The sequence below is a fragment of the Orycteropus afer genome, unplaced genomic scaffold (assembly GCF_000298275.1).
Source record: "Orycteropus afer afer isolate SDZICR_OR568_19922 unplaced genomic scaffold, OryAfe1.0 scaffold00065, whole genome shotgun sequence".
NCBI classification, from domain to species: Eukaryota; Metazoa; Chordata; class Mammalia; order Tubulidentata; family Orycteropodidae; genus Orycteropus; species Orycteropus afer.
This window is the reverse complement of record NW_006921652.1, coordinates 6883936-6911795: the sequence shown is the minus strand read 5'-3', so window position 1 is coordinate 6911795 and position 27860 is coordinate 6883936. Positions and strand designations below refer to the sequence as shown.

At 41.7% G+C, this 27860-nt stretch overlaps 1 protein-coding gene across 1 annotated transcript in view; it reads right to left on the bottom strand.

Moving 5' to 3' along the window:
- ARHGAP25 (Rho GTPase activating protein 25) overlaps nucleotides 1–11454 on the bottom strand; it is a 106114-nt gene extending 94660 nt beyond the window's left edge. Inside the window, exon 1 of the mRNA XM_042780841.1 lies at nucleotides 11388–11454. Within this exon, the coding sequence (XP_042636775.1) occupies nucleotides 11388–11442 (55 nt within the window). The 5' untranslated portion in view covers nucleotides 11443–11454. The remainder of the gene's footprint in view (nucleotides 1–11387) is intronic.
- Between the last annotated feature and the right edge of the window lie 16406 nt (nucleotides 11455–27860).

Genomic DNA, 27860 nt, shown 5'->3' with positions numbered 1-27860 from the left:
TCATTGTAACTCTGAATTGTGTGCAGGATGCAATCCCTCACCCACCACCACAGTGGTGTTGCAGGTTCTAAATACCAGGTGCACAGAATAGTGCAGAGGGATGCTGTGTATAGTGAGAGGGAAACAACGCACTAGCAAGAGCCCTCGGGTAGCAACAGCAGAACTTAAGGCAAGGAAGAAGGGAGCCTCATCATGAAGGTTCTGTTATTTCCTCACAATTAAGTAAAAAAAAAAAAAAAAAAGATATGAAAATTAATACTAGATCACGTGCAGGATTCTTTCAGCAAACCGGAAAACTACTTCACTGCTGCAATAACCCACATATAAGTGATCACAAATGGCTAAACCCTGAATACCAATGAGGCCCAAATGAACAACTTTTAATCTCACTTCAGCATCCAGAGGTACATGTGACAGTGAGAGGCAGTTAGTACTCTGGGGGAAGTGCTCTGAGGGATGGGGGAGGGTCATCCAGGTACCTTCATCCTACTGAAAGTACGGGGTGTCTAAGGAACTGACCCTGTCACAACAGCACTGAAACAACGAGTGACATTCTAGAGCAGGTATTCTGCAGGCAACTTACGAGAAGCTACTGGTTATCCTTATTGAAAGTCACAACGTGGATAATTTAGTAATTACGAAAGAACTGGCAAAAAAAAAAAAAAAAGAAGAAGAAGAAGAAGAAAGGAAGGAATGAAAGGAAAAAGTGTATAACTATGCAAACATAATTGATAAAATTCATGTACAGTAGAGAAGGACCACACCTTCAATGATTAGAGATAAAAAAGAGTCAGAAACAAGACAAGACCAGTCAAGTCCAAACTAGCACCATTGCTGTGGGTCAGTGACCAACACTCATCAGGAAAATGGATCAGCGGATACTGTAAAGACCGTATGTTTAAAGAAAAATGGAACTAAAGTGGTGTAAGACAAACAAAATCCTAGCATGACTGACTATGGTTTTTACCAATGGCTTAGTTGGAAGGAGTTGGTATCAGACCTACATTGTAGCAATGCCTGTAATGATGATGATGATGCTGACTGATATTTATGAAGTACTTAGCATGTGCCCACAATTACGCGAAAGGTTTACAATGATTATTTCCTTTACTGCTCATAATAACCATATATTGTTGTTGTTGTTATGTGGTGTAGAGTTGGACCGGACTCATAGCAACCCCTCCTTGGGTTTCTGAGGCAGTATCACTATGGAAGTAGATTGCCCCATCTTCCTTCTGAGGAGTGGCTGGTGGGTTTGAACTTCCAGCCTTCTGGTTAGCAGTCAAGTGCCTTAGGCACTATGCTACCAGAGCTCCCCAATAACCATATAGGTTAATACTATTATTATTCCCATTTAACAGATAAAGAAACTGAGGACCAAAATCACCTCGCTAGCAATGAATGGTGCTGGGATTCAAATCTAGGAAGTCTGACTCTAAAGCCAGCATGCTAACCACTGTACATGGCTGGTTTAGATTGTGTCTGAAAATTATTTTTGTAAACTTCATAAAATTATTTAAAAATAATAAAAATGATAACTGTCAGTCTGCTTCAGCCTCAGAAACTCTATACAATAACACTTCCTCTTTCACTTTGAAAGTCCCAAACTCAAGGAAGCACAAAAATGGTTTAGTAGCCAAAGGCCTGGGTGCCAGTGGCAGAGCATCACCCTCACCATCTGGAACTAGGATCTCCGAATGCACATTTTTGGGATGGGCAGGTGGCCTGTGGAGGAAAGAAAGAAGTGTAGCGGCTGCACCCTGAGTCAGCCATTGTTCTGGTGATAGACTCACCTCATAGCTTAGGAGAGTATGTAATAGCACTGAAGTTGAGAGACGTTTTCCTTTACAAGGTGGAAGTATGATTGAGAAAGTGTTAGCATTAGAGGCACAGAAGCAGGAATGCTGATTGTAAGGGATTTATCACATAGAGGTGAGCAGATACATGTTTTATGAATGAATGAATGAAATGACTGGCCTGAATATACTGAGGATACCATAATTACCATAATTTTTTGTTACTCCAGGGAAAGAGTATGTGTGGTCATAGAACTGTGTCTTCATTGGTGAGCTCAACAAAACCAACCCTCAGCAGTGATATTATTTGAATACTATTCTAAGAAAACTTGCAATGCTCAATTAATACTCAGAAGTATGAAATCTACCCAGAGGATATCTGAGGAGTTGTATACTGATATATTGCATGTACTTATATATCTTTCTGAAAAATATTTTAAAACTTAATGAAGTTTTCATATTCAAATACGAAACCTATTTGCAATGAACATAGAAGTTTGTTTGTTTGTTTGTTTTTAATCAAAGACAAAGGAGAATATAGGTACACCAATCCAATTGGTGAAAGTCACTGAGATTGAGTGTCAAATTTAGCTCTGAGCTTCCTGGCAACCAAGATGAAGAAGATAGCAATAAGTTGCATTACTGTCTTATCAAAAAGGAAGAAGCATACTAGTCTCTCTAAGGAGACAATATTTCTGAACACTGAATTCTTATGTTTTTCACATATAGTTCTGCATAGGTATCACTGGTATTGTCTATTTTAAAATACAATCAGGAATGGATTTTATGAAATCATTGTTTACAATAATGATAAAAATTGAGGGTGTAATGTTAACACAAGGAGTTTTGGTGGCACAATGGTTAAATGTTTGGCTGCTAACCAAAAGATCAGCAGTTCAAACCCACCAGCCTCCTTAGTAAGATAAAGACCTGACAATCTGTTTTTGTAAAGATTAGAGCCTAGGAAACCCTATGGGGCAGTTCTACTCTGTCCCATAGGGTCACTATGAGTTGGAATCAACTCAACAGCACATAACAACAACAACGATGTTGAAATACATACAGTGAGCCCCATTCTGAGGGCACCGAGACGATGTTGTCCAGCAGAACCTCCCATCCTGTCCAAGGTTGGAAATTAAATAATAAAGAAGGGAATCGGATGTGTACTGAGCACCTACCGTACATTATGTGCATGAATGATTTTCTCCCTCTCAACAAATGTGTTGTTAATCTGATTTTCTAGAAGTAACTTTGCAACAGATTCACAGCTAATTAACAGAAGGCCCCACCCTTATCAACAGGAGTTAGTGGAACAAGTCATCCCTTGGATAATCCTCTGTCAATGACTTTTTTTTTTTTCTTTTCAGGCAACTCGAAGTTTTTCTAAGTTATTGTTCCATATTATTGATTAAGAACATCCCTTTGTCGAAAATCAAAATGATCAGTTGGTAAGGTTGACTCATAGTGTGCAAGTTCTAGAGCCAACCACAGCTCTCACCTCAAAGGAAGTTCACAGTCTAGAGAGCTGTCAGCTTCTCTGTGTAAATAGCATGGGAAAGAAATATTACACTCTCTCTCTAATGATAAGCAGACTTAGGGATAACAGAGGACAAGAGATCTGAACAGTGATTAAAGCATGGGTGGAATTGGATGGAGGTGAACGGGGCCCCAAGTAGAGAGAGCACTCTAGGCAGATGAGAAAGAGCAGAGAGAATGGAAGGTTAGATGTGGCTATGGTTGTGTGTGTGTGTGTTGGGGGCACAGAAGATGTTTAGCTGTGGCTGCAATCTGTTGTGAGTATGTGTGCAAGTGTGTGTATGTGTGAATGAGTGTGTGCATGTGTGTGTGTTCAGGGGCATGGAAGGAGGTTAGATGTGTCTGAAATCTAGTGTAAGTGAATGTGTGTATGTGTGTTAGGGGACAGGGAAAGGTAGCATGTAGGCAGATGAGCAGTTTCATATCATAAAGAATTTTGATTTTATCCCTTCTTTAAGGAGGAGCTATCAAAAATTTTAAAGCCTTTTTATTTTTCAAAGAATTAGAGATTGTGTGCAGCAAACTTGGTGTGAGAATGGTGGGTAGTCGGGGACTCAGTGAAGAACACACACGTGCAGCCACCACCCATCTCTCAGGGGTGATTTGCATGCTGCTGTGAAGCTGATCAGGTTCCAGTGGAGCTTCTAGACTAAGACAGACTAGAACCTAGTGATCTACTTCCGAAAATTAGTCAGTAAATATCCTATGGGTCACAATGGTCTGACTCGCAACCAATCACGGGATGCTTCAGGGGAATCAGCATTGGTAACATTTCATTCCATTGTGCACAGGGCTACCATGACTTGAGGATCAACTTGACAGCAGCTTACAATAAAAACGACAAATCTTAAAGAAAGGGAACTTCAGTGATGGGGAGAAGCACAGTGGGGACCCTCATTCCTATTCATAGCCACTTTCTTCAAGCTCCACAGCTGCTCTTATCATAGGACTTATCTTACTATACTGCAACTGTTTCCTTGTCTGTGCCACAGCAGACATAAATTATTTTCTCACTTCGTAACTTCCATATGTCACTTCCTGTCTGGGGAATTTACATGATTTGCATACCATCCTCTGTGATGGAAATCCCACGACTGATCCTGTACCTCCTCACCAGGTTTCCCCTGATTCTCCACGGTTTGGTCTCAATTGTTGTGGCCACACACCTTCCCATCTATGTATATCAGTTCGTCTCATGAGCCAACCATGGTACTGCCTCATGAGAGGTTACACTTGTTTTCTTTCAAGATGCCTTGTGTGTGAAGAGACTATTGTCACCGACTGTTCCTCTTAATGGGTATTAGGATCTTTTTAACACGCTCATCATGGATGTTTCTTTCTCAATAGACCACATTCCAGCTGTGAAAGGAACAGGCAGAGTCTCTGTAGAGTTCTTCCACCAATTTCTGTGTGAAGATGCTTTATACACTGTGAGCTGAGTCCAGAGACAGCAGCACTATGGCCACTATAATGTAGAAACCCAGGGCCTTGGGGCATCTCTCTATATACACATTTTCCATGCACTAAGAGCTCCTTCACTGACCTCTACCAATCCAAAGACTCTGTCTAACATAAAATATTTAATCTAAGCCCACATTGCATAGTGTCTGCAGGAGGGATTTGTGCACAAGTTAGTGTAAAACAAGGTTGTGCCTTCCTTTCACCTCTTAGGTTCATATTCACTTAGCTGTCCCTGTTAGAAACTTGGAGATTATATTAGTGCCAATTCTCCAAGTGACCTCAGCAACAGGAGCAGATGCCTTGGAAGTGGAATTTAATTTATGCTTAAAGAGTAACTCAACAAGGACAGACATTTTTACTCCAGCAAGGAATACTGATGTAACTTCAGCATAATGACAAGCATGGCCCTAGGGAGACCCCCACCCCACCCCCAGTGTCAGTGCCACTGTCCAAGGAAGGCTTGTTCACATCATATAGGGACCTGTATCCATCAGTCACCTGAGACTACTCAGATTTCAGCCACAGCAAATCCACTCTTTAGAGCCAAAGCCCAGTCTGGTCTGTACTGTAAATTTGCAGTAATTGTATAGAGTTAACCAAAACTGAAGGAACACTCAACCAGCATGGACCAGCTCACCATGGGCACATGATCTTGGGGCTTCAGGGGAATCAGCATTTCAGTTTTCAGATAAAGCACAAAGTATGCTCAAGCAGGCTGGTTTAGCCACTATGCAGCCATGGAGCTCTGCCAAGATAACCCCCGGATCCTGGGACTTTCTACGGAAGACCAGATACAGGTGCTGTCTCATTCAAACTCTCTGCAGTCAGACAAGGGCTATGGAACTGCCTTCTGGGTGGCCAAAGAGCAGGGGCCACTTTGAAGACTGTGAACTGACATGTTTGGTCAAGCACTTTGAAAATGTGTTTTAGCTTTGGGTGTTTTTATCAAGACGGCTAATACTTTTTCACTCTAGAAACCTGGAAAATACATATAAAATAATATACATATATGTATGTGTATCTCACCCATAAATCCTTCACTCGTAGATAACTACTGTTAGCGAATTGTGTATAACCTTCTAGATTTTTCACTAATTTATATGTTAGTTCCTTGTTCATTTACATACAATGATAAAACAAACTTACAGTTCTTGTGCCACCAAACTTCCATGTTTCTACTACTGTGCTTAGATACTTTTGAAGCCTCACAATGCATCTCCCTTCCCCTCCCCTCAGAAGTAACAACAATCCTGATTTTCGTATTGGTTAATTCTTTGCTTTTCTTTATCGTTTAAATGTAATGTATAAATGAATTTATAATGTAAAAATACAAATGTATTCTTAACCTTAACAAATGAATCATATTCTAGTCTTCTGTCACTTCTCTTTTCTGCCCAACCTTAAGTTCTTCCTAGTCAATCTCATTTAAATGTGCAACAATAATTAATTACATTTTTGCTCTTAGGTAGCATTTCATTGTATAAAGATACTACAGTTTCTTTATCTACCATTAATAGGTTGTTTCCTGACTCCTGCTATTCTAAACAATGCTACTATAAAAATTGTAAGAGCTCTGGTAGCGTAGTCCCTAAAGCACTTGACTGCTAACCAGAAGGCTGGAGGTTCAAACCTACCAGCCATTCCTCAGAAGGAAGATGGGACAATCTACTTCCATAGTGATACTGCCTTGGAAATCCCAGGAGGGGTTGCTATGAGTTAGGTTCAACTTGACAGCACATAACAACAACAACAACAACATAAAATTTTTATATATTTCTTTGGGTTCATATGCACAAGGGTTTCTCTAGGGGATATTCTCAGGAGTGAAATTGCTGGTTTGTAGGATTTGTGCATCAGTTTAAGGAGGCAGTACTAAATTGTTATCCAGAATGGTTGCATCCTTAATGTGTGAGAGTTCCCATTGGCCACATCTTCAACAGCATTTGGTATTGTTGTTGCTGTTGTTGTTGATAGCTGCTGTCAAATTGGCAGCCAGCTCATGGCAACCTCATATACAGAAAAACGAAAGCCTGCCCAGTCCTGTGACATCCCCACAATGGACTGAGAATCAGATTGTGGTGATCCATTGAGTTTTTCTTGGCTCATTTTCAGAAGTACATTGCCAAACCTGTCTTCCTAGTCTATGTCAGTCTGGAAGCTCCCTTGAAACCTGCTTAGCATCATTGCAACAAGAAAGCCTCTACTGACAGACAAATGGTGGCTGAGAGTAGGGTGCATTGGCTGGGAATCAACCCAAATCTCTTGCAAAGAAAGAACCACCAATAGATGCTTTCATTTTGGCCAATTTGATGAGTGTGAAAAAGTATGTCATTGTGCTCTTAATCTGTATTTTCTGGATTATTGAGATTGGGCACATTTTCATACATTTCTTGGCTAGGATTCCTGTTCTATAAAATGCCTGCTCATGTTGTATGCCTACTTATTTGTTTTTTGAAAAATCACCTTTTAATTAAAAATAAGACTTCCTCATATATTCAGTTATCTCTCTATATATCTATATAAACTAAACTTTCACATCTGACTTCTTCTTTTTTCATTTTTTGCAGTTTCTTTTTTAATACTATTGTGGTGAAAACATACACAAGACATCTGATTTCTTTTAACAATAATAATAGCCTACATAACACAAAGCCTTATAGTTTTATAAATTGTTCTAGTTATGAACACAACAAATGTTTTCATTCCCTTTACTCTCTGATTGTCTAAAACACAAAACTAGATCCTATGTCAGACACATAATGATTACTATCAAACGAAAAACAAACAAACCACTATTGACACTACTCATTTGACTACTTGAGAGAGTAGAATAATGATTTTTTTGCCTCTGAATAGATTTTCCTTACAACATTACATTTCAGAGGTGGGGGGAAAAAACTTTCAACCTCCCCCCCGGACCATGGTCACTTTCAGATTATATATCTCAGAGACATCTAGGCCTTATTCTCTCTTATTTTGGCTACAAGTAACTGAGAAAAATAGTTAGATGTACTTTCAACTTTCTTTCTACTAAATACTCCCCAGCAGAAAGGGGCTTCCTGTGGTGGTCGGTATCCTCTCAGTGGAGTGCTAGGTGGGCCAGGCCCCTGAAAATGAAAACAAGTGTGCTGCCCAGTCCTGGAACCCGCCCTCCATGCTTATAATTCAGCTAGCAAATGTGTGAGCTATTTGAGTAACAGTGAGTGCAAGCAGTAGAAGGGCTATCTCATTTTAATTGCTGGATTAAAATTGAAGATGATACAGGATCAGAGGAAGAAATGTGTGCTCTTGATTCTACCTCAAGTCAGGTCTGTTCCCTCTGCATTTCCTTTGTCTTTCAGATCGCTGATGGAATAGGTCAAGTGCAGGGTGGCCCTGCATTCTGTCATCCCATCATTGCAGCGAGATCTACCATGCCCCAGGTGGTCTCCCAGTCAGCCCTGCCATGCAGCCAGAGCCTCCTCTGCTCTCTGAGATGGAAGTACAGAGGAGAGTCCCCTTTTAAGATTCACTTTCACTCCAGCCCAGGCTCAGAACTCACAGGATTTAGAAAAACTAAAGTACAGCTCATAAAAAAAAAAAAAAGAAAAGAAAGAAAAACTGGGGCCCTGGTATAGCTCTCTAAGAGCCTCTTGCAAATTGACTGAGAGAGTGAATCTCAAACTTTCTAATTGTAGGCATTGATCAGGAGGTGATATTTGAGCCACTGTCCCAAATCCCCTTTTACTCACCCCCTTTTGGTGACTGCTCCAGTGGTTCTCAGTTGGTGGTGATGTTGCCCCAGGAGACATTTGGTAATGTCTAGGGATATTTTTGCTTGTCACACTTGGGGGAGGGGAGGGAATTAATGGTGGCTAGTGGGTAGAGGCCAGGGATGCTGCTAAAATCCTACAATGTATGGAAGGGACAGCCCCAAGCACAAAGCATTATCTGGCCAAAAATGTCAATAGAACCAAGTTGAAAACCCCTAATCTACTTCTACTTCTGACCAGTTTAGGTTACAAAACCACAGGTAACTGGCTCCATAGCTGGATCCCCAGTTCCACATGTCTTCATACAGAACATGCTTTAATAGGTTATTAGGCCAACTCCTCCTGCTGCACCTGGAAACAGAGCACTGGAAAGAGGGCCAGAGGTCTGGGGCTGAGTCACTGACTCTCTCCTCTTAGAGCGCTCCGTGTGTGGTCTGGATTCTAGTCTCACATGTCACTCTTGAAATGCAGTCTGGTGCAGTCTAGTCCCTCAGGGGGACAAACTTGTAGATGGCATGGATAACGATAGGGGCTCCTCTGTATTTCACCTCTCATGTGATTTTCATTAAGTAATTCTGAATAATATGATCTTGTGGTTGTTGTTGTTGTTGTTGTTGTTATACGCCCTCGAGTCGGCCCCGACTCATAGCGACCCCTCCTTGGGTTTCCGAGGCAGTATCATTGCGGAAGTAGATTGCCCTGAGTGGCTGGTGGGTTTGAACTGAAGTAGATTGCCCCATCTTCCTTCCGAGGAGCGGCTGGTGGGTTTGAACCGGCAGCCTTCTGGTTAGCAGTCAAGTGCCTTAGGCACTACGCTACCAGAGCTCCTGTGGTTGTTGTTAGCTGTTGTGAAATCTATTCCAACTCATGGTGATACCATGAGGAGAACTTCTCCATAGAGTTTTCAAGTCTGTGACCTTTGAGAAGCAGATCTCCAGGCCTATCAACCGAGGTGCCTTTGAGTAAGTTTGAACAGCCAACCTTTTGACTAGTAGTTGAGCATCTATGGATAGTCAATCAGTCAGTCGACAAATATATGCTGGGTGCTCGCTAAGGCTAGGCACTGTGCTGTATGCTAGATGGACAATAACTCCTCAAGTCTACAAAGGTCACAGCATCTGCCAACTAGCAGCTGTCAGGTAGACTCTGACTCATGGCAACCCCCTGTGTATCAGAGAAGAACTGTGCTCATAGGGTTTTCAAAAGCTTGTTTTTCTGAAATATGTCCCCAGGGCTTTCTTCCAAGGCACCTCTTGGTAGACTTCACCAGCATCCTTTCAGATAGCAGCTGAGCACTGTTGGCACCACTACAGCATTTACAAGAGTTTGTTTCCTCCGAGATGCAGTAGAGAGATCTCCCTCCAGAGATTCTGATTCCTTAGGTCCAGTAATTTGGATTTTTAGCAAGCACCTGAGGTAATTCTGATACAGGCTTGACCTTAGGATCACGCTTTAAGAAACACTGATTGTTGTTATGTGCCGTCGAGTCGGACCTGACTCATAGCGACCCCTCCTTGGGTTTCCAAGGCAGTATCACTACGGAAGTAGATTGCCCTGAGTGGCTGGTGGGTTTGAACTGCTAGCCTTCCAGTTAGCAGTCAAGTGTCTTAGGCACTATGCTACCAGAGCTCCTAAGAAACACTGATAGAAATTATGAAATCCAGTCCACCGAATTCCAGGCCCGAGAATATGCAGACCTGAGCTGTAATGTGGTTAAGTCTTAAAACTGAAAAAAATTATGTCAAGTTTCTCATTTTAAAACACAAAGAAAGTAAGACCTGGTTACTGGTTCAAATGGATGCTGGCAGGGCAGAACGACCTCATGGAAGTAGATGCAAAACACTTTCAAAGGAATGAAATGATAAGACTTTTACTTCAAACAGTGAATTTGCATAGCACATAACAGAATGAGTACTGACCAAGTACGTTCACTTCAACAGCAATTAGTGCTTACCTTAAAGGTATAAACACACACCTCCTCTACAAACTACCTCAGCATAAAATAAAACCTAATTTGACTAGGGAATAGCGATCCTTCTGAGTTACCAAGATAAATGTTTTCTCCGATTACCCTCAATCTATTTTCATTCAAATCCCCTCTCAAACTTACATAATTAACACCATGTGACTTTTCACAGAACCACTTATTTTAGCAGCTCATTAACTGCCATTAGAGGCCCAAATCTAAACCTTATTCTGAGCAAAACTTTTTTAAGACATTAGAAATACCTTAACACTCATCTATGTCTAATATCAAGGAACATGAGAAAACACACACACACACACACACACACAAACACACAGGCAATCACTTTAGGCTCAATTACTCTACCCAAAATTATTATGATCAATTTAATAAAATAAATCCACATAAAGAATCTCATAATAATATTTATATAACAGATTAAAATTAATGTATCAAATTATTACAGGGATGGGGTATGGACTAAATGCCATAATATCACAGAAAACATGCTAGCATCCCTTAAGACAATTAATACAAAATGCATCTCTCTTCAACTCTTATATCTAAGAACCTCCTCCCTTTCTATTCCTTTAACTGAACTTTTGATCTTTATTATACCCTCAAATGTCTCTAAGTTCCTATTCTTGCCCTTATTTGCTTTTTTGCTCCAGGTAACCCCACCTCAACTCCCTGAGCCCACAGAGAGGACCTTGAGGCACAATGGGCTCACCAAAGAAGACACTTTGCGTTGACACAGAGATGGACATCAGAAGGCTGTTTCAGTCTTTGTGGGCCTATCCAAAGCCAGTCAAAATATTAATGAATTTTCAAACACCCAGGAAATGACCCTTCCATGATAAATGGAGAAAAACTTACAGTTGTCTGTGTGATCTGCAACCTTAATCCATCTCGCGTAGCTCAGATCCCACATCCCAAGGAACTCCATCCCATCACTATCTTTCTCTGAACCAGAGAACCCCCTGCCAGCGTTTTGGAACTTTCACCCAACATATCAATTTGAATGTAAATCCCCTACCCCCACCAGGTCAGATTTGCTGCGGGATCCATTTTTAAGTTGACCCGGCTTCCTGCAGACCAACATGCAAATAGTGGGTGCTCAAGTGTAAGAACCCCAGAAGTAAAGAAGAAATAGCCACCAATACCTATTTTCCCAGCCTCCACTTTCAGGTTGAACTCCCAGTTCCTTGGCAACTTCAGGGACATTTTGTTCCAGTTCGAGTGAGTAACCGATGAAGCGGTGAGTTTGTCACAATCCGCGCCCTTCTTGCCTCTTCGATCTTCCCCTCCAGCTTTTGTGGTTTATTCCTTTTTATGATTGCTTCAGAAGCAATCTTGGGTTTGAGGTTGATTTGCCAGCATACCTCTTCCTTCTCTCAGATAAAAGGTCCATCTGTCTGTCACTTGGGGATGACACCCAAACTCTCCCTACTCCCACCCACGTCCCACGAAGCTGGACCCTCCTGAAAGGCACACCCGCTTCTCTTGCTTTCAGTTTTACCAGAAATATCCCAGTTGACACTTCGCTCTGCGTCATGGGAAGCAAAGCTCCTGTTCGAAAGAATCTCAGGCCTCGCTGAGGCGAGGCTGCGATAAACAACTGCTGCTTTTCTGCTTTTTCTTTTTTTTTTTTTTTTAACTGTCTGTTTCCTTGCATTTGAGGAAGTGGGTGGCTGTTCAGTGTAGATGATGCATTTTGAGCACTTTTTCTTGAGAAAATGGTTTTTGGAAATGCTTATAAAAGTTGAATGAGTGCTCTTGTGTCATGAAGTACAGATTTGATAAAAACAAAATCCCAAGAAGCCCACAATATACCTCAGCTCTCAACTCTCCTCCTCCTCCTTTATGGCTGAAAAATCCAAGAAGAGTCAGTAATACAACCACCATTTCCTAAAGTACCTTCTTTAAAACTCTTCCACCCATAAGGACCGCAAAGCAATTTCTTTACATGTTCGGCATAGACGTTCCAAATGATCCCAGCCTAATGTGGGACGAGTTATGATGTGTTAGCTAGTAAGTTCACTTTAGCTGGGTAGACTCACTAGCATGTTTTAGAGGTTCTTTGGTATTGTGTTCAGCTCTACATGAGTTAAAAACTCAGTTCTTACATTTCTTAGTTCTTTTAACAAGAAACTGAATACCCCTGGGCTTAATGTCCTCAGCAGTAAAATGGAGTTGATGATAACCATGACTTCACAGGGTTGTTGTGAAGGCATCTAGTGCAGAATTTGACATAAAATGATTGCACCACAAACATTAATCCAACCCTTATTCTATTTAGTTCCGTTCAGTAATAGTTTTTCATGTCTAACTGGGTCAGTCTAACAGAGGGACTATGTATTTGGGGCCTGGAACTAGACTGTGTTCAAAGCCTGCCTCTAATACTTTCTTCCTGAGTGATGTTAGACAAGTTACTTGATCACTCTGTGCTTCAATTTCTTCATCTGTAAAATGAGGCAAATAATAAGGCCTATTAAATCATATACAGAGAGTACTCAGAACAGTCACTACTGATCAGCATACAAACTGCCAATCTCTGGTCCATTCACTCTTCTACACTCTGGACAACTCTGTCTTACTTTCTCCTTTGCCTTCTCTACATGCACACTGTCTATTGATGACTGTAAATCTCATCTTCATCACCAGTTTTATCAAACCAGTGCAGGGAGGCTGAGATCATCTACTTCTGCCGCCAAACATGTGGAGGATAATCAATCACTCTCCATAGGCCACCTGCATCCTATGGAAATCTCAGCTTCCCTTCCCTGGTCATTTTGGGCCCTAGCTACCATCATAGCCCTTTGGAGCTACATCAGTGGATATTGGACCCTTCTTTGTTTCACAGGTCTGGTAATCCATTGGAATAGACTCACAAACTTCAGGAAAAAGCCTACTTTTAATCTAGAAGAAAAAAGAATGCAACCACACAGGGCACAGTCAAGAAGGGATCTTGGCACAAAGCTTCCATGTCCCCCAGGAACACATTTACCCTCCTGAGAGCAAATGTTTGCTCTCACCAGCCAGGAAGCTCCATCTTCCAAGGTCTTAGTTGGCCTCATCACATGGCCATGATAGATTACATCATGCCTCCTGAGGCTTAGTCAGTATTGGCCCTCAGGTAGTCCCTTTGATCAGTCCCTACTCGTTGGCCTCAGGTGTGGTCTAGCTTTCAGGAACCAGGAACAGCAATCAAATTTTTTATTGCAAGGATATTCCACACCTAGCAATGACCTTGCTTCTTGTTTCATTAAGAAATTGATTAATTGGAGGAGAATATTCACAAGTTCCTATCACATCTACCTACCTACTTGCATGTAAAACTGTACACTTGACCTACCCCCTGTTAAAATTATCTCTAGCAAATCTCCCCTATCTTAACAGCATCATCAATTTCTTCTCTCTCTAATTCACATAAGCATTCTAACTATGCCATCTTTTAAAAAAATCTCACTTGATTTTAAAAATCCCTTTTAGCTATTGCCCCATTCAGTCCTTCATTTCTGAGCAAAATGTTGTTAAGAATCATCTACACTTGCAAAAATCTTTCACCTTTTGCTTTCCTAAATTCCCTTTAAGGTTTTTGCTCCCATGACTCTACAGAATGTTCTTATCAAGGACACCAATGACTTTCCTGCCACTAAACCTACTGGTCATTCTCCATCCTCATCTCATTCACCTACCAATAGCATTTGACACATATGGTCACTTTCTCCAACTCCATGTTCTCTCTTTACTTGGCTTCTAGGAACCCTCACTGACCTGGTTGTCTGCCTGCCTTTCTGGCTGCTCCATTTCAGTTTCTTTGCTGATTCTTCCTCATCTTTCTGACCTCTAAACTTTGGGGGAACCCAAGATTCAATCTGTGAACTTCTTTTTCATGTATCTTCTGAGGACTCCCAATGTGTTTTTCTAGCCCAGACTACCCACCCTGAACTCAGAATCATACACATATCTATTTATACCTCTAATAGCCATCTCCACCTAAATGTGTCCACAACGTAATTTGTATATTAGCACCCTCTTTAGTACACCCGCTTGCTGTGTTCTGTGCTTTTAATAGCTGGAAAATCCATCCTTCCTTCTACTCAGATCAAATCTGACCATTATTCTTGACTTCTCTCACACCTCACATACAGTTCATCCCTGACTCCTCTCCTTCTCTTGTTAAGGTGAAAGACTGAAGGCTCTACTCCAAAATGATTCCAGAATTTGACCACTTCTAATCAGCTTCAGATCCCTGGTGGTGCAGCAGTTAAAATGTGCAGCTGCTAAGTGAAAGGTTGGCAATTTGAACCCACCAGGAACTCCATGGGAGAAAAATGAGGCAGTCTGCTTCCATAAAAATGTACAGCCTTGGAAACTCTGTGGGGGCAATTCTACCTCATCCTGTAGGGTTATTCTCAATCAGAATCACTTGATAGCAGCTTTATTATTAGCACCCAAGTGTCTCTCACCTGGATTTGTACAATGACCTCCTATCTGGTCTCCCTTCTTTACCCTTGCCCCAGTTCAGTCTATTTTCACCTTAGTTGTCAGAGTGATCCTGTTACAAAATAAGTGATATGCCGTTCCACTGCACCAACGCCCCAGTGGCGTCTCAACTCAGAGTGGAAGGCAAAGAACTTACTATGACCTACAAAACCTACATGGTCTGCCCACAGACCACCACCTGCCCCTATCATTTCCCCTCTGAACTAACTTCATTCTTCTTTCTCCATGTCTTTCTCCCCTCTAACCATACTGATCTCCTTGCTATTCTTAAAGATGTCAGATAAACTCTTACCTAATTGCCAGACTATCTAAAATGTCAAACCCCACCTCCCTCATGCCCCTCCCCACATTTTCTTATTTTTTTCTTAGCACTTTTCTCATCTAACAAACTGTATGTCTTTTGTGTTTGTCTATTTTGTTTTCTCTCTATGCCACTAGAGTGAAAGCTCCATGAGTGCAGTGATTTATTTGATCTGCTTTATTTACTGCTGCACCCTCCATGCCCAGAATAGTGCCAGAACTTTGTAGGAACTCAGTAAGTGTTCATTGAATGAATCAATGATAGATAACTGAATAAATGAGCAGTGTGTGATATACAGTGCTCCATAAATATTACCTCACATCAGTCAGGGTTAGGAATGGGCTCCACATATTTTTCGTTTTGCCTATTGTTCTTGGAAGCCTAAGGATTATTTTAATTTTTTTTAAATCTCACTAACCTTGCTAGGAGCTCTGGTAGCATAGTGCTTAAGGCACTTGACTGCTCACCAGAAGGCTGGTGGTTCAAACCCACCAGCCTTCCTCGGAAGGAAGGTTGGGCAATCCTACTTCCGTAGTGATACTGCCTTGGAAACCCAAGGAGGGGTCGCTATGAGTCGGGGCCGACTCGACGGCAAACAACAACAACAACAACCTTGCTGGCTATAAGCATTCCCTGACCAAAATGGGCCAAACTGGCTACAAAAATTCTCTTCATTTCTTACCCACACTCTGAGCGACAAATTTCTTAAATCACTTGTCACATCTCACAAGATGGAGACAGAGCTTATTAGAAGCTCCTATATTAAATTATAACCTTTGTTTAGAGTACAATATATGCTAGGTACTGTTTCATGTGCTGTATATGCATTAAGTCGTTTGATTTTCAAAACACACCTATAAAATAGGTACTATTAATAACCTTAAGGAGCTTTGGTGGTGTAGTGGTTAAGGCATTTGGCTGCTAACCAAATGGTCCTTGGCTCAAACCCACCAGCTATTCTGCAGAAGAAGGACAGGGCAATCTGGTTTCGTAAAGATTTACAGCCTTGGAAACCCAATGGGGGTTGTTATGAGTTGGAATTGAATCGATGGCAGTGAGTTTGGTTTGTTTTTTCATTAATAAGCTTATTTTACAGATAAGAAAACAGACATCAAGAGGTCACTCAAGGTCAAAAAGGGAAGACTGCTCTCTTCATTTTATGCCTGTATTGAAATGGTGAATTCCAGAAGCAGGGGACTTGACACTTTCCAATTGCTTTCAGGGTGGTGTGGGTCATTTGTGTGATCCTGAGGCTTTAGGAAAAGGCAGATCATGAAAGGAAGTGCATTAAAGAGAAAGTGAGGAAGAAGTGTGGGGTCAGTGAGGTGACAAATAATTCTGTTTTCAGGATTTTACTCTTCTCTTTCTATGTCATTCCACAAACCAACAGAAAATTTTATATATATATATATGTATATATATATATATAAAGATTGTAGATATGATTGTATGACATGTGGAAGGCAGCAGGCAGTGTACCATTCCACTAAATCTAACCCAGAACAGAAGCAAGTTGGCCTGTTCAGGTTCATAAGTGGAGACAGAGGGAAGCAGAAGGAAGAAGAACACTGGCATCTTTCATAAGAGTTCCTCAATGGGATCTCAGGCTCTTCACTAAGAATTAAGTCAAATTTATTCAAATTTTTGAAGATGAGAAATTCCCAGATGAATACCTGGATTTCAAACTGTACAGCAATTTAAGAGTGTATGCGTCAGTCATTGCTCCAATATAGTTTATAATAAACAACCCTGAAACTCAGATGCTTAAAACAAAAAGCTTTCTATTTTAGGCGTGGATTTGTGGGTCAACTGCAAATTGGCTGAGTTAGGGTACACTCTAGGCTGCAGGCTGCAGGTGGGGTTCAGGTATGTTCTGGGTGTTTCATTCCCAGGCCTCAGTCTGAAGGAGCAGTGGTGGCATGGAGCGTACTCTTCTCATGGTGACTGAAGGGAGTGTACAGGGGAAGACCCAGAGGGACACATCTAAAATCTCTGTCACATCATGGATCCTTGGGTGGTACAAACAACTCCTAACTAAAAGGTTGGCAGTTCAAACACACCCAGAAGTGCCTTAGAAAATAGGCTTGGTGATCCACTTCCAAATGGTCACAGCCATGAAAACTTTATGGAGCACAGTTGCACTCTGCAACATATGGGGTCACCATGAGTTGAAACTGACTCAACTGCAACCAGTGGTGGTGGTGGTGGTAGTATGGTCACATTATGTCTGCTCACATTCGATTGGCTAATACACAAATCATATGGCCAAGTCCCAAGTCAAAGATGCTGGGGAGTACACAGCCCTGTGGAGGAGGAGAAAGGAAGAAGGGAATGAATGTTTGTTGATAAAGACTCCACTCTATTATCCCAAACCAGCTTACCAAGCTATCTTCCCCAGGACTGCTGTGCTTCTCATAACTTGGTTCAGCCAATTGGAAGCTTTGGAACTCTTACTCTACTGGCTACCCAACCCAGACAGCCCTGCTCTTTTCTAAATGGTGAGGTATTCATCCTGAGTCCCAGTCCAGCAGCATTCCCACAGGGAACTTGACGCCATTCAAAGTCCCAGGCTCAGGATCCATGAACTCAGGAAATCTGAAAATATTTTTCAGTGGGCATGTAGAAACACATGGGGAACTTCCTTTGCTCTTCAGGGTAGGTCACTGTGAGTCTTGGAAAAACACATGACTGACAGGGGAAGTTGGTTGTGAATACTTGGAAAGGCAATCTGATGGAAAGCACTCCTGGAAAGGCCCAGCCCAGCAGCTCACCCTCAGAAAAGCCCTCCCTGAGTCAGTCAACTGCTGGGTGGAGATGAGGGCTGTTGAACGTTGCAGCGCTGCCCTCCATCCCCGCCTTCCCTGACCTTCAGAAAATGAAGAACTTGATGTCTTGGCCAGTCCCACAGTCTGAGTCAACATCAACGATTGCGAAAGCAAAAAGTCATTCATCTATTTGCTTACTGAATACTAAACATTTATTAAGGACTTAATTTTCATTGGACATTGGAGGAATGTTTATAACAAACAGATTTGATTCATGCTCTTATCCAGCCTAGAGTCTGTTGAAGGAAAACAGTTAAGCAAGCAACTAAATCCGGTGTGAGAAGGGTTCTACGGGGGGATGTCCAGGGAGCTACTACAAATGATTAAAGTGTTTGGCTGCTAACTAAAAGGTTGGAGGTTTGAGTTTACCCAGAAGGGCCTTGAAAGAAAATCTGATGATCTACTTCCAAAGAAGCAGTCATTGGATAGCCTGTGGAGCACAGTAATACTTTGGCACACATGGAGTTGCCATGAGTCAGTCAACTTGAAGGCAACTGGTTGATTGTTGGTTGGTTGTTGGGACCTATTGGGAGTTTAAACCTCAGAGATCTAACAGGGACTTGAGGAGTGAAGGAAGGCTTCCTGCAGGAAGTATCTTTTAAGTTAAGGATTGAGCAGTTAAGGAGGTAAGAGGATTGGAAAAAGGATTCCAGGCGAAGCAAACAACATATAAGAGCAAGAATAAACCTTGGGTTACTGCTGAGAAGGATATGAGGGGCAGAATTGAGAGGAGATGAAGCTGGAGAGGCCTCAATCCAACAGAGTTTAGTGAAGTTTGGGGATGATCTCTGAAAGTATTTAGCAGGGTAGGGTGGAGCACATATGCAGATGAGAGTAAAGAGGAGGAGAGGTCAGCAGCAACAGGCATGGAAAGAAGAGAAAACAATGCAACTATAATTTATATGGTAGACATGATAGCACCTGAGGAATTGTTGCATATGCGTGATGGCCACTGGGGAAAAAGAGATGCCATTGTCCTCTTCCAGTCTCTGGGAGGATGGAGGCCCCAAACACAGAGATGGAGAGTATACTATAAGGTCAAGGGCTGGTAATGAGGGGTAGAAATCAAGGAACCACAAGGGAGCAGATAATAGACTCAGATTGGGGTACGTTGCATTTAGGGACTTAAAGGACAGTTGAGTGCAGTTGTCCTCCAGGCAACCAGGTATGTTCTGAGCTTCTAGAGCTCAGAAGACACATCTGTTTCTTCACTTCACAAACATCTACCACATGCTTCCTTCACTCCACAAACACCTACCCAGGACTGTGCTGGAATGCTGAGTAAACAAGGATGATTAAGGACCTGGCCTAATCCTCAAGTGACTCATGAGAGTTAAGTGTAAACTTATTGGCAGTACTGTGCGAGATATACAAATAGTCCACTCAGGGTGAAATGGAGGCAGGAAATGGTTAGCTCTGCCTGGGTAGCCAGGAACAGCTTCCCAGGAGAGTGGATGCAAGAGAGGGCATTCATTTAGGAAGCAAGGTGGAGGGCGTGGAATATGGACATTCTAGGCAAATGTAACAGCATATAGTTGTTAAAACACTGAACTCATTTAGAGAAGTCTCAGGAATAGCATGTGCCTGGAAAGTAAGTCTGGGGGAAGGAGTGGGCAGGGCCAGAGTTGGCAGGGGCTGCTGGGGCTAGAGCATGATGCATTTGCTGAGGGGTTGGATTTGACCTTGAGGTTACAATTGTTGGAAAGCTTCTGAAACATTTATTAATATTTTACCATTACAGAAGTTCATGCATGACCTTAGTACTGAAAAGCAAACCAAGCCCACTGTCATCAAGTTGATTCTGACTCATGGTGACCCCATGGGTTACAGAGTAGTACTTCTCCATAGTGTTTTCCTGACTATAATCATTATAGGAGCAAATTTCCAGGACTTTCTTCAACTGCACTGTTAAATAGGTTTGAACTGCAGCCTTTAGGTTAGTGGTGAAGTGCAAATAGTTTGCACCACCCAGGGACCTCACAAGATCTTGGTAGAATGCTTAAATAAGCACAAAGAAGAAAATAAAAATCACTGTTCTAATCACTAAAGAACAAAGTAGGAGGCCTCTCATACTCCCTGATCTCAAAACCTACTACACAGCCATGGTAGTTAAGACAGCCTGGTACAATGACAGACATATAGACTAATGAAACAGAATTGAGAACCCAGAAGTAAATCCATCCACCTAAGGACAGCTGATCTTTGACAAATGGCCTAAACAATTTAAATGTGGGAGAGATAGTCTCTTTAATAAATGGTGCTGGCAAAACTGGATATCCATTTGCAGAACAATGAAACAGGACTCATATCTCACACCATCTACAAAAACAAACTCGAGTTGGATAAAGACCTGAATATAAAACCTGAAACTATAAAGGCTATCAAAGAGAAAATAGGGACAAACTTAGGGACTGTAATATATTGCACAAATACACTATTAAACATAAAAATGCACCAACACAAGAAGGTAATAGATGACTGAGACCTCTTGAAAATTAGACACTTACGTACATCAAAATACTTTCTCAAAAGAGTAAAAAGAGAACCTACAGATGAGGTGAAAAAAATTGGCAACAACATATTGGACAAGGAGCTAATCTCTAAAATTTATAGACAATTTCAACACCTCAACCATAAAAAGAGAAATAATTCAATTGAAAAATGGGCAGAGGACACGAACAGACACTTCACCAAAGAAGAGATTCAAGCAGCCAACAAACACGTAAGAAATGCTTGTGATCATTAGCTATTAGAGAAATCCAAATGAAAACAGCAATGAGATATCATCTTACCCCACCACTAAGAGCAAAATTCAAAGAAACAGAAAACAACAAATGCTGGCAGGGATGGGGAGAGACTAGAACCCTCATATCCTGCTCTAAAACTCACTGCCATCTAGTGGGACAGTAAATTAGTACAACCTTTGTGGAAAACAGTATGGTACTTTCTTAAAATCTGGAAATAGAAATACCATATGATCTAAAAATTCTAATACTAGGTATTTATATTAGAGAAATAAGAGCTGTGACATAAACAGATATATGGACACCCATGTCATTGCAGCACTACTCACATTAGCAAAAAGATGGAAACAACGTAAGTATCCATCAACAGATAAATGGATAAACAATCTATGGCACAAACATACAATGTAATACTACACAATATTAAAGAACAATGAATTTGCAAAATATCTCATAACATAGATGAATGCAGAGGACATTATGCTGAGTGAAACTAGTCAATCACAAAAGGACAAATATTGTATGAGACCACTATAGTAAAAAGTCAAGAAAAAGTTTTCACATTTTACTGTTTTACAAAACGTTCTTTGATGGTTACCTCATTTTGGGAGGAAAAGGCGGGTAAACCACTAACTAGGAGGTAGACACATATAGAAGAAAAAATAAAATAAAATAAGTCACGGTTCCCATTCAAAGTGTACTGAGAATTTTTCCCTTTCTCATTCTCCATCTCTCACTTTCAATATAAGTTAGTACATATATGTGTATATATATATATATATATGTATTTTTAAATAAAAAATAGAGTGTGTAAAGGTTGTTTTATAAGCTATTATCTTTTCTTGACAATGAAACATGAATAGTTATCTGTCATGAAACATTTTTTTCAAAACATCATTATAAAGTCCCCACAGCCTTTTATTATATGGTCAGAGCAAAAGTTTTTCAACCAATCTTTGTATGATTGAGCATTTTAGTTGTATAAATATTTTCATAATATTCTTGTAGCTAAATAGCCAGGTAAATCTATTGTTCTCTTTCCTGAGGATGAATTCTTAGAAGAGGAAACGCTGGGAAAGTAGAAAAGAAACTATGAAGACTTGGTATGGATTGTCAAACTTCCCTCTAGAAGGTTTTATTAATTTATATTTCATCGGTTATGTATGAGGCACCCAGTTTCTTTGTAGCCTCACAAATAGTTGGCATTATGATTTTTTTTCCACTTGAATAAACAAATAATTCTTTATTAAATAGTGAAATACAGTTGATTTATAATGTGCTTCTTGGACATTTGTGGGGGTCAGATATCTATAGGTGTCCATGTGTTTGAGTGATTTTGCAAGGAATCGGCACAGGAGGTTTCTCTTTATTTATTTATTTAATTGTGATTTGGGTGAAAATTCACAGAGCAAATACACTTTCCATACAGCAGTTCACATACACTTTGTCTCATGATGTGATAGTTGAAGATGTGTCAACTTGGCTGGACTCCAGTTGTGAGTGGTGGTTCCCATGATGGATCACATGACTGCGTCCTAAGCGGCCGGTCAGTCTAGGGGGAGTTTCCCCAGGGGTGTGGCCTACCTGTAATACTATCCCAGGGACAAACTGGAAGAACGGCATTCCGGACTATATACTTCCTGGAGCGAACAGTTCGCTGCTCGCCCTGGAGGTTTTCGGATTTTTTTTCCTTTGTTGGGAACAGTGACCAGCGCACTGCGTGTCAGCTTGATTCTCTCGGCTTTACTGTGCTTACGGGAACCAGACGACTCCGGGCCCCATCTCTCTCCAGAGACGAACTTTGTGACTTGAACTCCTCTGCCGTGCGTGCTAAAGCCAGACAGCCCTGGGCCCCATCCCCCCCCAGAGACGAACTTTTCAGCTTGAACTTGTTGGCTTCTACACGCTTGTGAGCCATTTATCTAAGATAAATTTCTCTCTCTCTCTCTCTCTCTCTCTCTATATATATATATACTTTGCTGGTTTTTGTGTTTCTCTAGAGAACCCAATCCAATACACATGACATTGACCACAATCCACCACAATGCAACATCTCCCCTCCCACTTCCCCCTGATAACCACCTCTTCCCTGTGTCCATCCCTCCATGCACTCCTGCACCCCGAGCTGTCTCCCTGTGCATAAGCAGCCCTTCTTTAGGAGGTTTCTCTTTTATCTTTACTTGTGACTTCCATGCCACTGGCTCTAGGATCTCCTTCAGAACTCCAGTTATTTGTATGCAAGACTTCCACCTGTTCCTTGTCTGTCTTTTTGTCATCTCTGTTACTGTCCTCTGCAGTTGGAGTGTTTCTTACGTTTGTCCTCTAACCTACTAGGCTTTTTTTCTAACTTACTTTTTGTGGTATAAACCACATACCATCAAATTCACCTATTTAAAGTGTACACATCAATGGTTTTTAGTATATTCACAGAGTTGTGCAACCACTGTCATAATCCATTTTGGAATCTTCCCAACACTCCAAAAGAAGCTCCATAACCATTAGCAGTCACTCCCCATTCTGCTCCTCCCCAGCCCCTGGCAACTACTATTTTCTGTCCCTATGGATCTGCTTATTCTGAATATTTTCTATAAACAGAAGCCTGCAATATATGATCTTTTTTGACCCATTTTTTCACTTAGCCTAATGCTTTCAAGGTTAATCTATGTTATAACATGTACATTTCTTTTTATTGTTAAATAATATTTCATTGTAAAAAATATACCGCATTTTGTTTATCCATTCATTACTTGATGGACATTTGGATTGTTTCCACTTGTTGACTATTATGAATAACGTTACTAAGAGAATTAGTGTACAATTTTTTGTGTGAACATATGTTTTTATTTCTCTTGGGTAGGTACCTAAGAAGTGAGTCATATGGTAACACTATATTTAACTTTCTGAGGAATTCCAAGACTGTTTTCCAAATCACTTGCACCATTTTACATTCCTACCAGCATTGTGTATAGGTTCTAATTTCTCCACATCCTCATCAACACTTGTTATTAAGTATCTTTTTAATTGCAACCATCGTAGTAGTGTGAAGTAAATCCGAATGTGGATATAATTTACATTCTCCTGAGTCTGGATAGACTCAAGAGCAGTGCTTGGATTTTGGAATGGCTAATGAAGGAGGCCTTGCAATGCAACTGCTAACTGAAAGGTCGGTGGTTCAAAACCACCGGCCACTCAGCAAGAGAAATGTGTGAGAACTTTTGTTTCCAGTCTTGGAAACCCTATGGGGCTGTTCTACTCTGTTCTACAGGGTCACTATGAGTTGAAATCAACCTGATGACATTGGGGTTAATGGCTAATGATGTTGCGGATCTTTTCATGTGCTAATTAGCTAATTTGGTTTTCCACAGCATAAATTCTGCTTCTTGAAATATCCAAATATGTAGCCACACTGGACCTGCATTTTCACAAGACAACAGTCAGTTAAAGCCTAAGCCTCTAACTTTTAAATTCTGCTGTACTTTGGTCCCTTGTAATCCTTCCTTAGGGGAAGCTGATATACACTGTGCTCATTATCATTCCAAATTTCTAGGAATCTCTTCTCTAGGTGCTTCTGCACCACTGAGTGCCATTTTCCCTTATCCTACTGCCTGGTTCTCGAACATTTCAAACTGATGCTGCTCATAAAAAAGCTGCTGTACTCCACTGATAGTGACTAGAGCTACTGGAAGGAATCACTTGTCACCAGATCTCTCCCGCTTCTTCCCCATCATGTGCTGCAGACTGTAGTTGTCACTATCCCATTACTACAGCAGTAGTTTTCTGCAGGTATGTAGAACAATGACCGGAGAGGTGGTGGAGGGGTAATACTTTAGATGCCTCACTGATGAGCATCAGAAAAATGACAAGGGAGTGTTCTTGCTTCAATTTTCTTATTTCTACACAGTTTGGGTCTCTGACTCAAGGAACAGGCTCCAGGGTCCCAGTGGCCCAGAGCAAAGAGTGCAGCCATGGACACTCAATCTCAGGGCAGAAGGCCCTGGGCAACTTGCAAGATGACCTGTCCAAGTAGGCCAGATAAGTAAGGAGATGAAGGGATGACTTCCCCCACCTCTCAAGGGCCCAGAAGTGAAATATTGGAGCAAGACCCTAAAGATGGACATGAAAGTTCAAGATGCAAAAATTCCTTGCCCTTTTCTTTCTCTTCCAAATATTTTGAACCCAGTGTGGGAATAGGGATTTCTAATCCCTAGAGGGAGTCTTAGGGCAAAAAGGGAGCACGCTTGGCCTTCTTCCTCCTCGGCCATGATCTGGATAGTCACCTTCATCTAATAACTGCACTAAGCTTTTATCTGCCACTTTGTTCTCTGCCCCAAGTATTATAAACAGCTGAAAGGAAATTCCCAAGGAATATAGCCCATCCCTACAATTTTCTGAAGCCCCTTCCAAGTTTTGGATAGCCCACTGCCTTTCTGGTTTGCAGCTGGTGGTCAAACAGACCTATGGGCCTGGGCACACTGCCCAAAGAGCCCAGTGTGGATAAGACCCCCAGATCAGCCCTCGCTCTGGGTGATTGCTTCACCTACTTCATCTCAACTCCACTGAGCCTCTTTTGTAATTAATCAGCAGCTGCAGGGCACACACCTAAGCCACTGCGCACAGAACTCTTCAGCCCAGGTATTTCTTCCTGTCTTGAACATATGCCTACTGCCCTGTGTAGGCCAACTGGGCCAAGTGCTGAAAGAAACAACATTCATGAACATTTGCCCTGGTTCTCCCAGCATTCTGCTGAGCCTTACTTTTCCCTTCAGGCTTTCCGAATTTTCCCGAGTTTAAGAATCAGAAACTCCTCCATTTCTCTCCTAATAGTGCCACTGTTAGCCATATTGTTTTAAGTGAGAGTTGGTGGATCCAGTGGTGGATTTGGCCTGCCCTTGTTTCCCTTTCTGGGCTTCCTCTGCCTTTTCTCTACTAACTCTCTCCTGGGTGGAGACCTGGTAGTTGTCCCCATCCTGACCAAGATCTTCACAGTTTACACTAATGGTACAGGCCGTCTCCAGGTGCCTGTGGTCTTGGCAGATGTGTCAACTTTGTATCCAGGGTCTCTGGGAAGTGGCACGCCCCATAGATATGTAACCTTATGTATCAGGTGTATCTGCTCCCTCCTGATCGGTTATATGAGACCCCTCATTCTGCAATAAAGAGCCTTGCATTAACCCACTACTGCCTGCCATTTGGCCTTACCCAACTACAAAAAGAGTCCAGCCAGAGATTCTGTGGCACAGGTCTTAGGGAGCCCAGTTCTCTTTCCCCAAAAGGCCTGTGGTCTATCTGTATAGCCAGCTGCTCAGTATTCCCCTAATACTTCACTCTCCTGAAGAGGAATAAAAAGATTGAATGCCAGCATCCTGAGGGTTCCAGTTTTGGGGTAATCCACCATGCCAGGATTTCTGAGCAACCCTCTTTCCCAGGGATTTTTAGGCCCACAGCAGACAACATGGGGTCATCAAACCACTGACACATCTTAGCTTCAAAGACCCACATTTTCATAGATTTAGTGGTTCCTCATATTGAGCCTAGGCATTCCTCTCCTGTTAAGTGCTATCACCCTTAGAGTAGGGATATGTTGTTGTTGTTATGTGCCATCGAGTCTGCCCTGACTCATAGCGACCCCTATGGATTTCCGAGGCAGTATCACTATACAAGTAGGATTGCCCAACCTTCCTTCCGAGATAAGATCTTAATAAATGTTAGAGACAAAACCAAACCAAACTCCCTGTCTTGAGTCAATTCTGACTCATATCGACCACCACTGGGTTTCCAAGGTGGTAAATCTTTACAGAAGTAGATTGTCCCATCTTCCTTCCATGGAGTGGCTGGTGGGTTTGAACTGCCAATCCTTGGTTAGCAGTCAAATGCCTTAGGCACTGCACCATCAATGCTCCTTAAAGTTAGAAAAGAAAATAATAATTTCCATTGGTGAAAGACTGTGTTCTGAAGAGCTCTTGAAACTCCATTGGATATGACTTAATAATAAAATGTTTTTTGCAAACAATTAGTATGCTAGGCTGCTAATCAAAATATTAGGAGTTCAAGTTCACCCAGGGGTGCCTCAAAAGACCTGGCAGTCTACTTCTGAAAAAATCAGCCCTTGAAAACCCTATGAAGCACAGTTCTATTCTGACACAACACGGGGTCACTGTGAGTCAGAATCAACTGCACAGCAACTGATTTTTTTCAGGTTTTAAATAGCAATGTAAGCTGGATAGCTAACAAATTAAAATGTGCTTTTTCTGCTCCAAATTAGAGAACATAAGGGACCTACCTCTCCTTGTTTAAAAAGGCCCATTGGACTGCAAAGACAACATGAGCCAGGTGGGGGGAGGCAGAGGCACGGGAACAAGTAAGGAGGGATACTTGTTTGTCCACAAAGCACTGCAGTGCTGAGATGCTGAGGGTAGTGACTAGTTCTGGACCACAAACCATTGGTGTGGTTTACAGAGGCCCTCTTGCCTGGCCAGCAGCCCAGCACGTGTGCAAGTGATGACACACCCAGCTTTATCAGCTTGGACATATTGGGTGGGAGGAAGTGGTGTAGTGGGGAGGGGTAAGTCAGAAAGGGGAGAGTGATGCTGACATCCAAAGATGGGAAAGGGATCCTAATTGCAGAAAGGCAAACTTGTCATCTTTTACCTGCCTAGGACTTTGCTAAGAAGAAATCCAATCCAACTATCAGAGAACTATATTTTTACCCCAAGCCTGGAATGCTTTGACAGCCACTTTCTACCCTCCTCAGATCACAAGATCACAAGGAGAGGAGCTCAGCGGGGTGCCGCCAGTGCAGGAAGTGACAGAGGCAGTTGATTTCATCAGTGATAGGAAACTCACTATTCAGATTGAGTAATTACACAGAGAACACACAGACCTTGCTGGGGGAAGGGAAGATGGATGCTAGCAGGCAGCTTCAACTTGTGGTGCAGTGGTTAAAGCACTTGGCTGCTAACCAAAAAGTCAG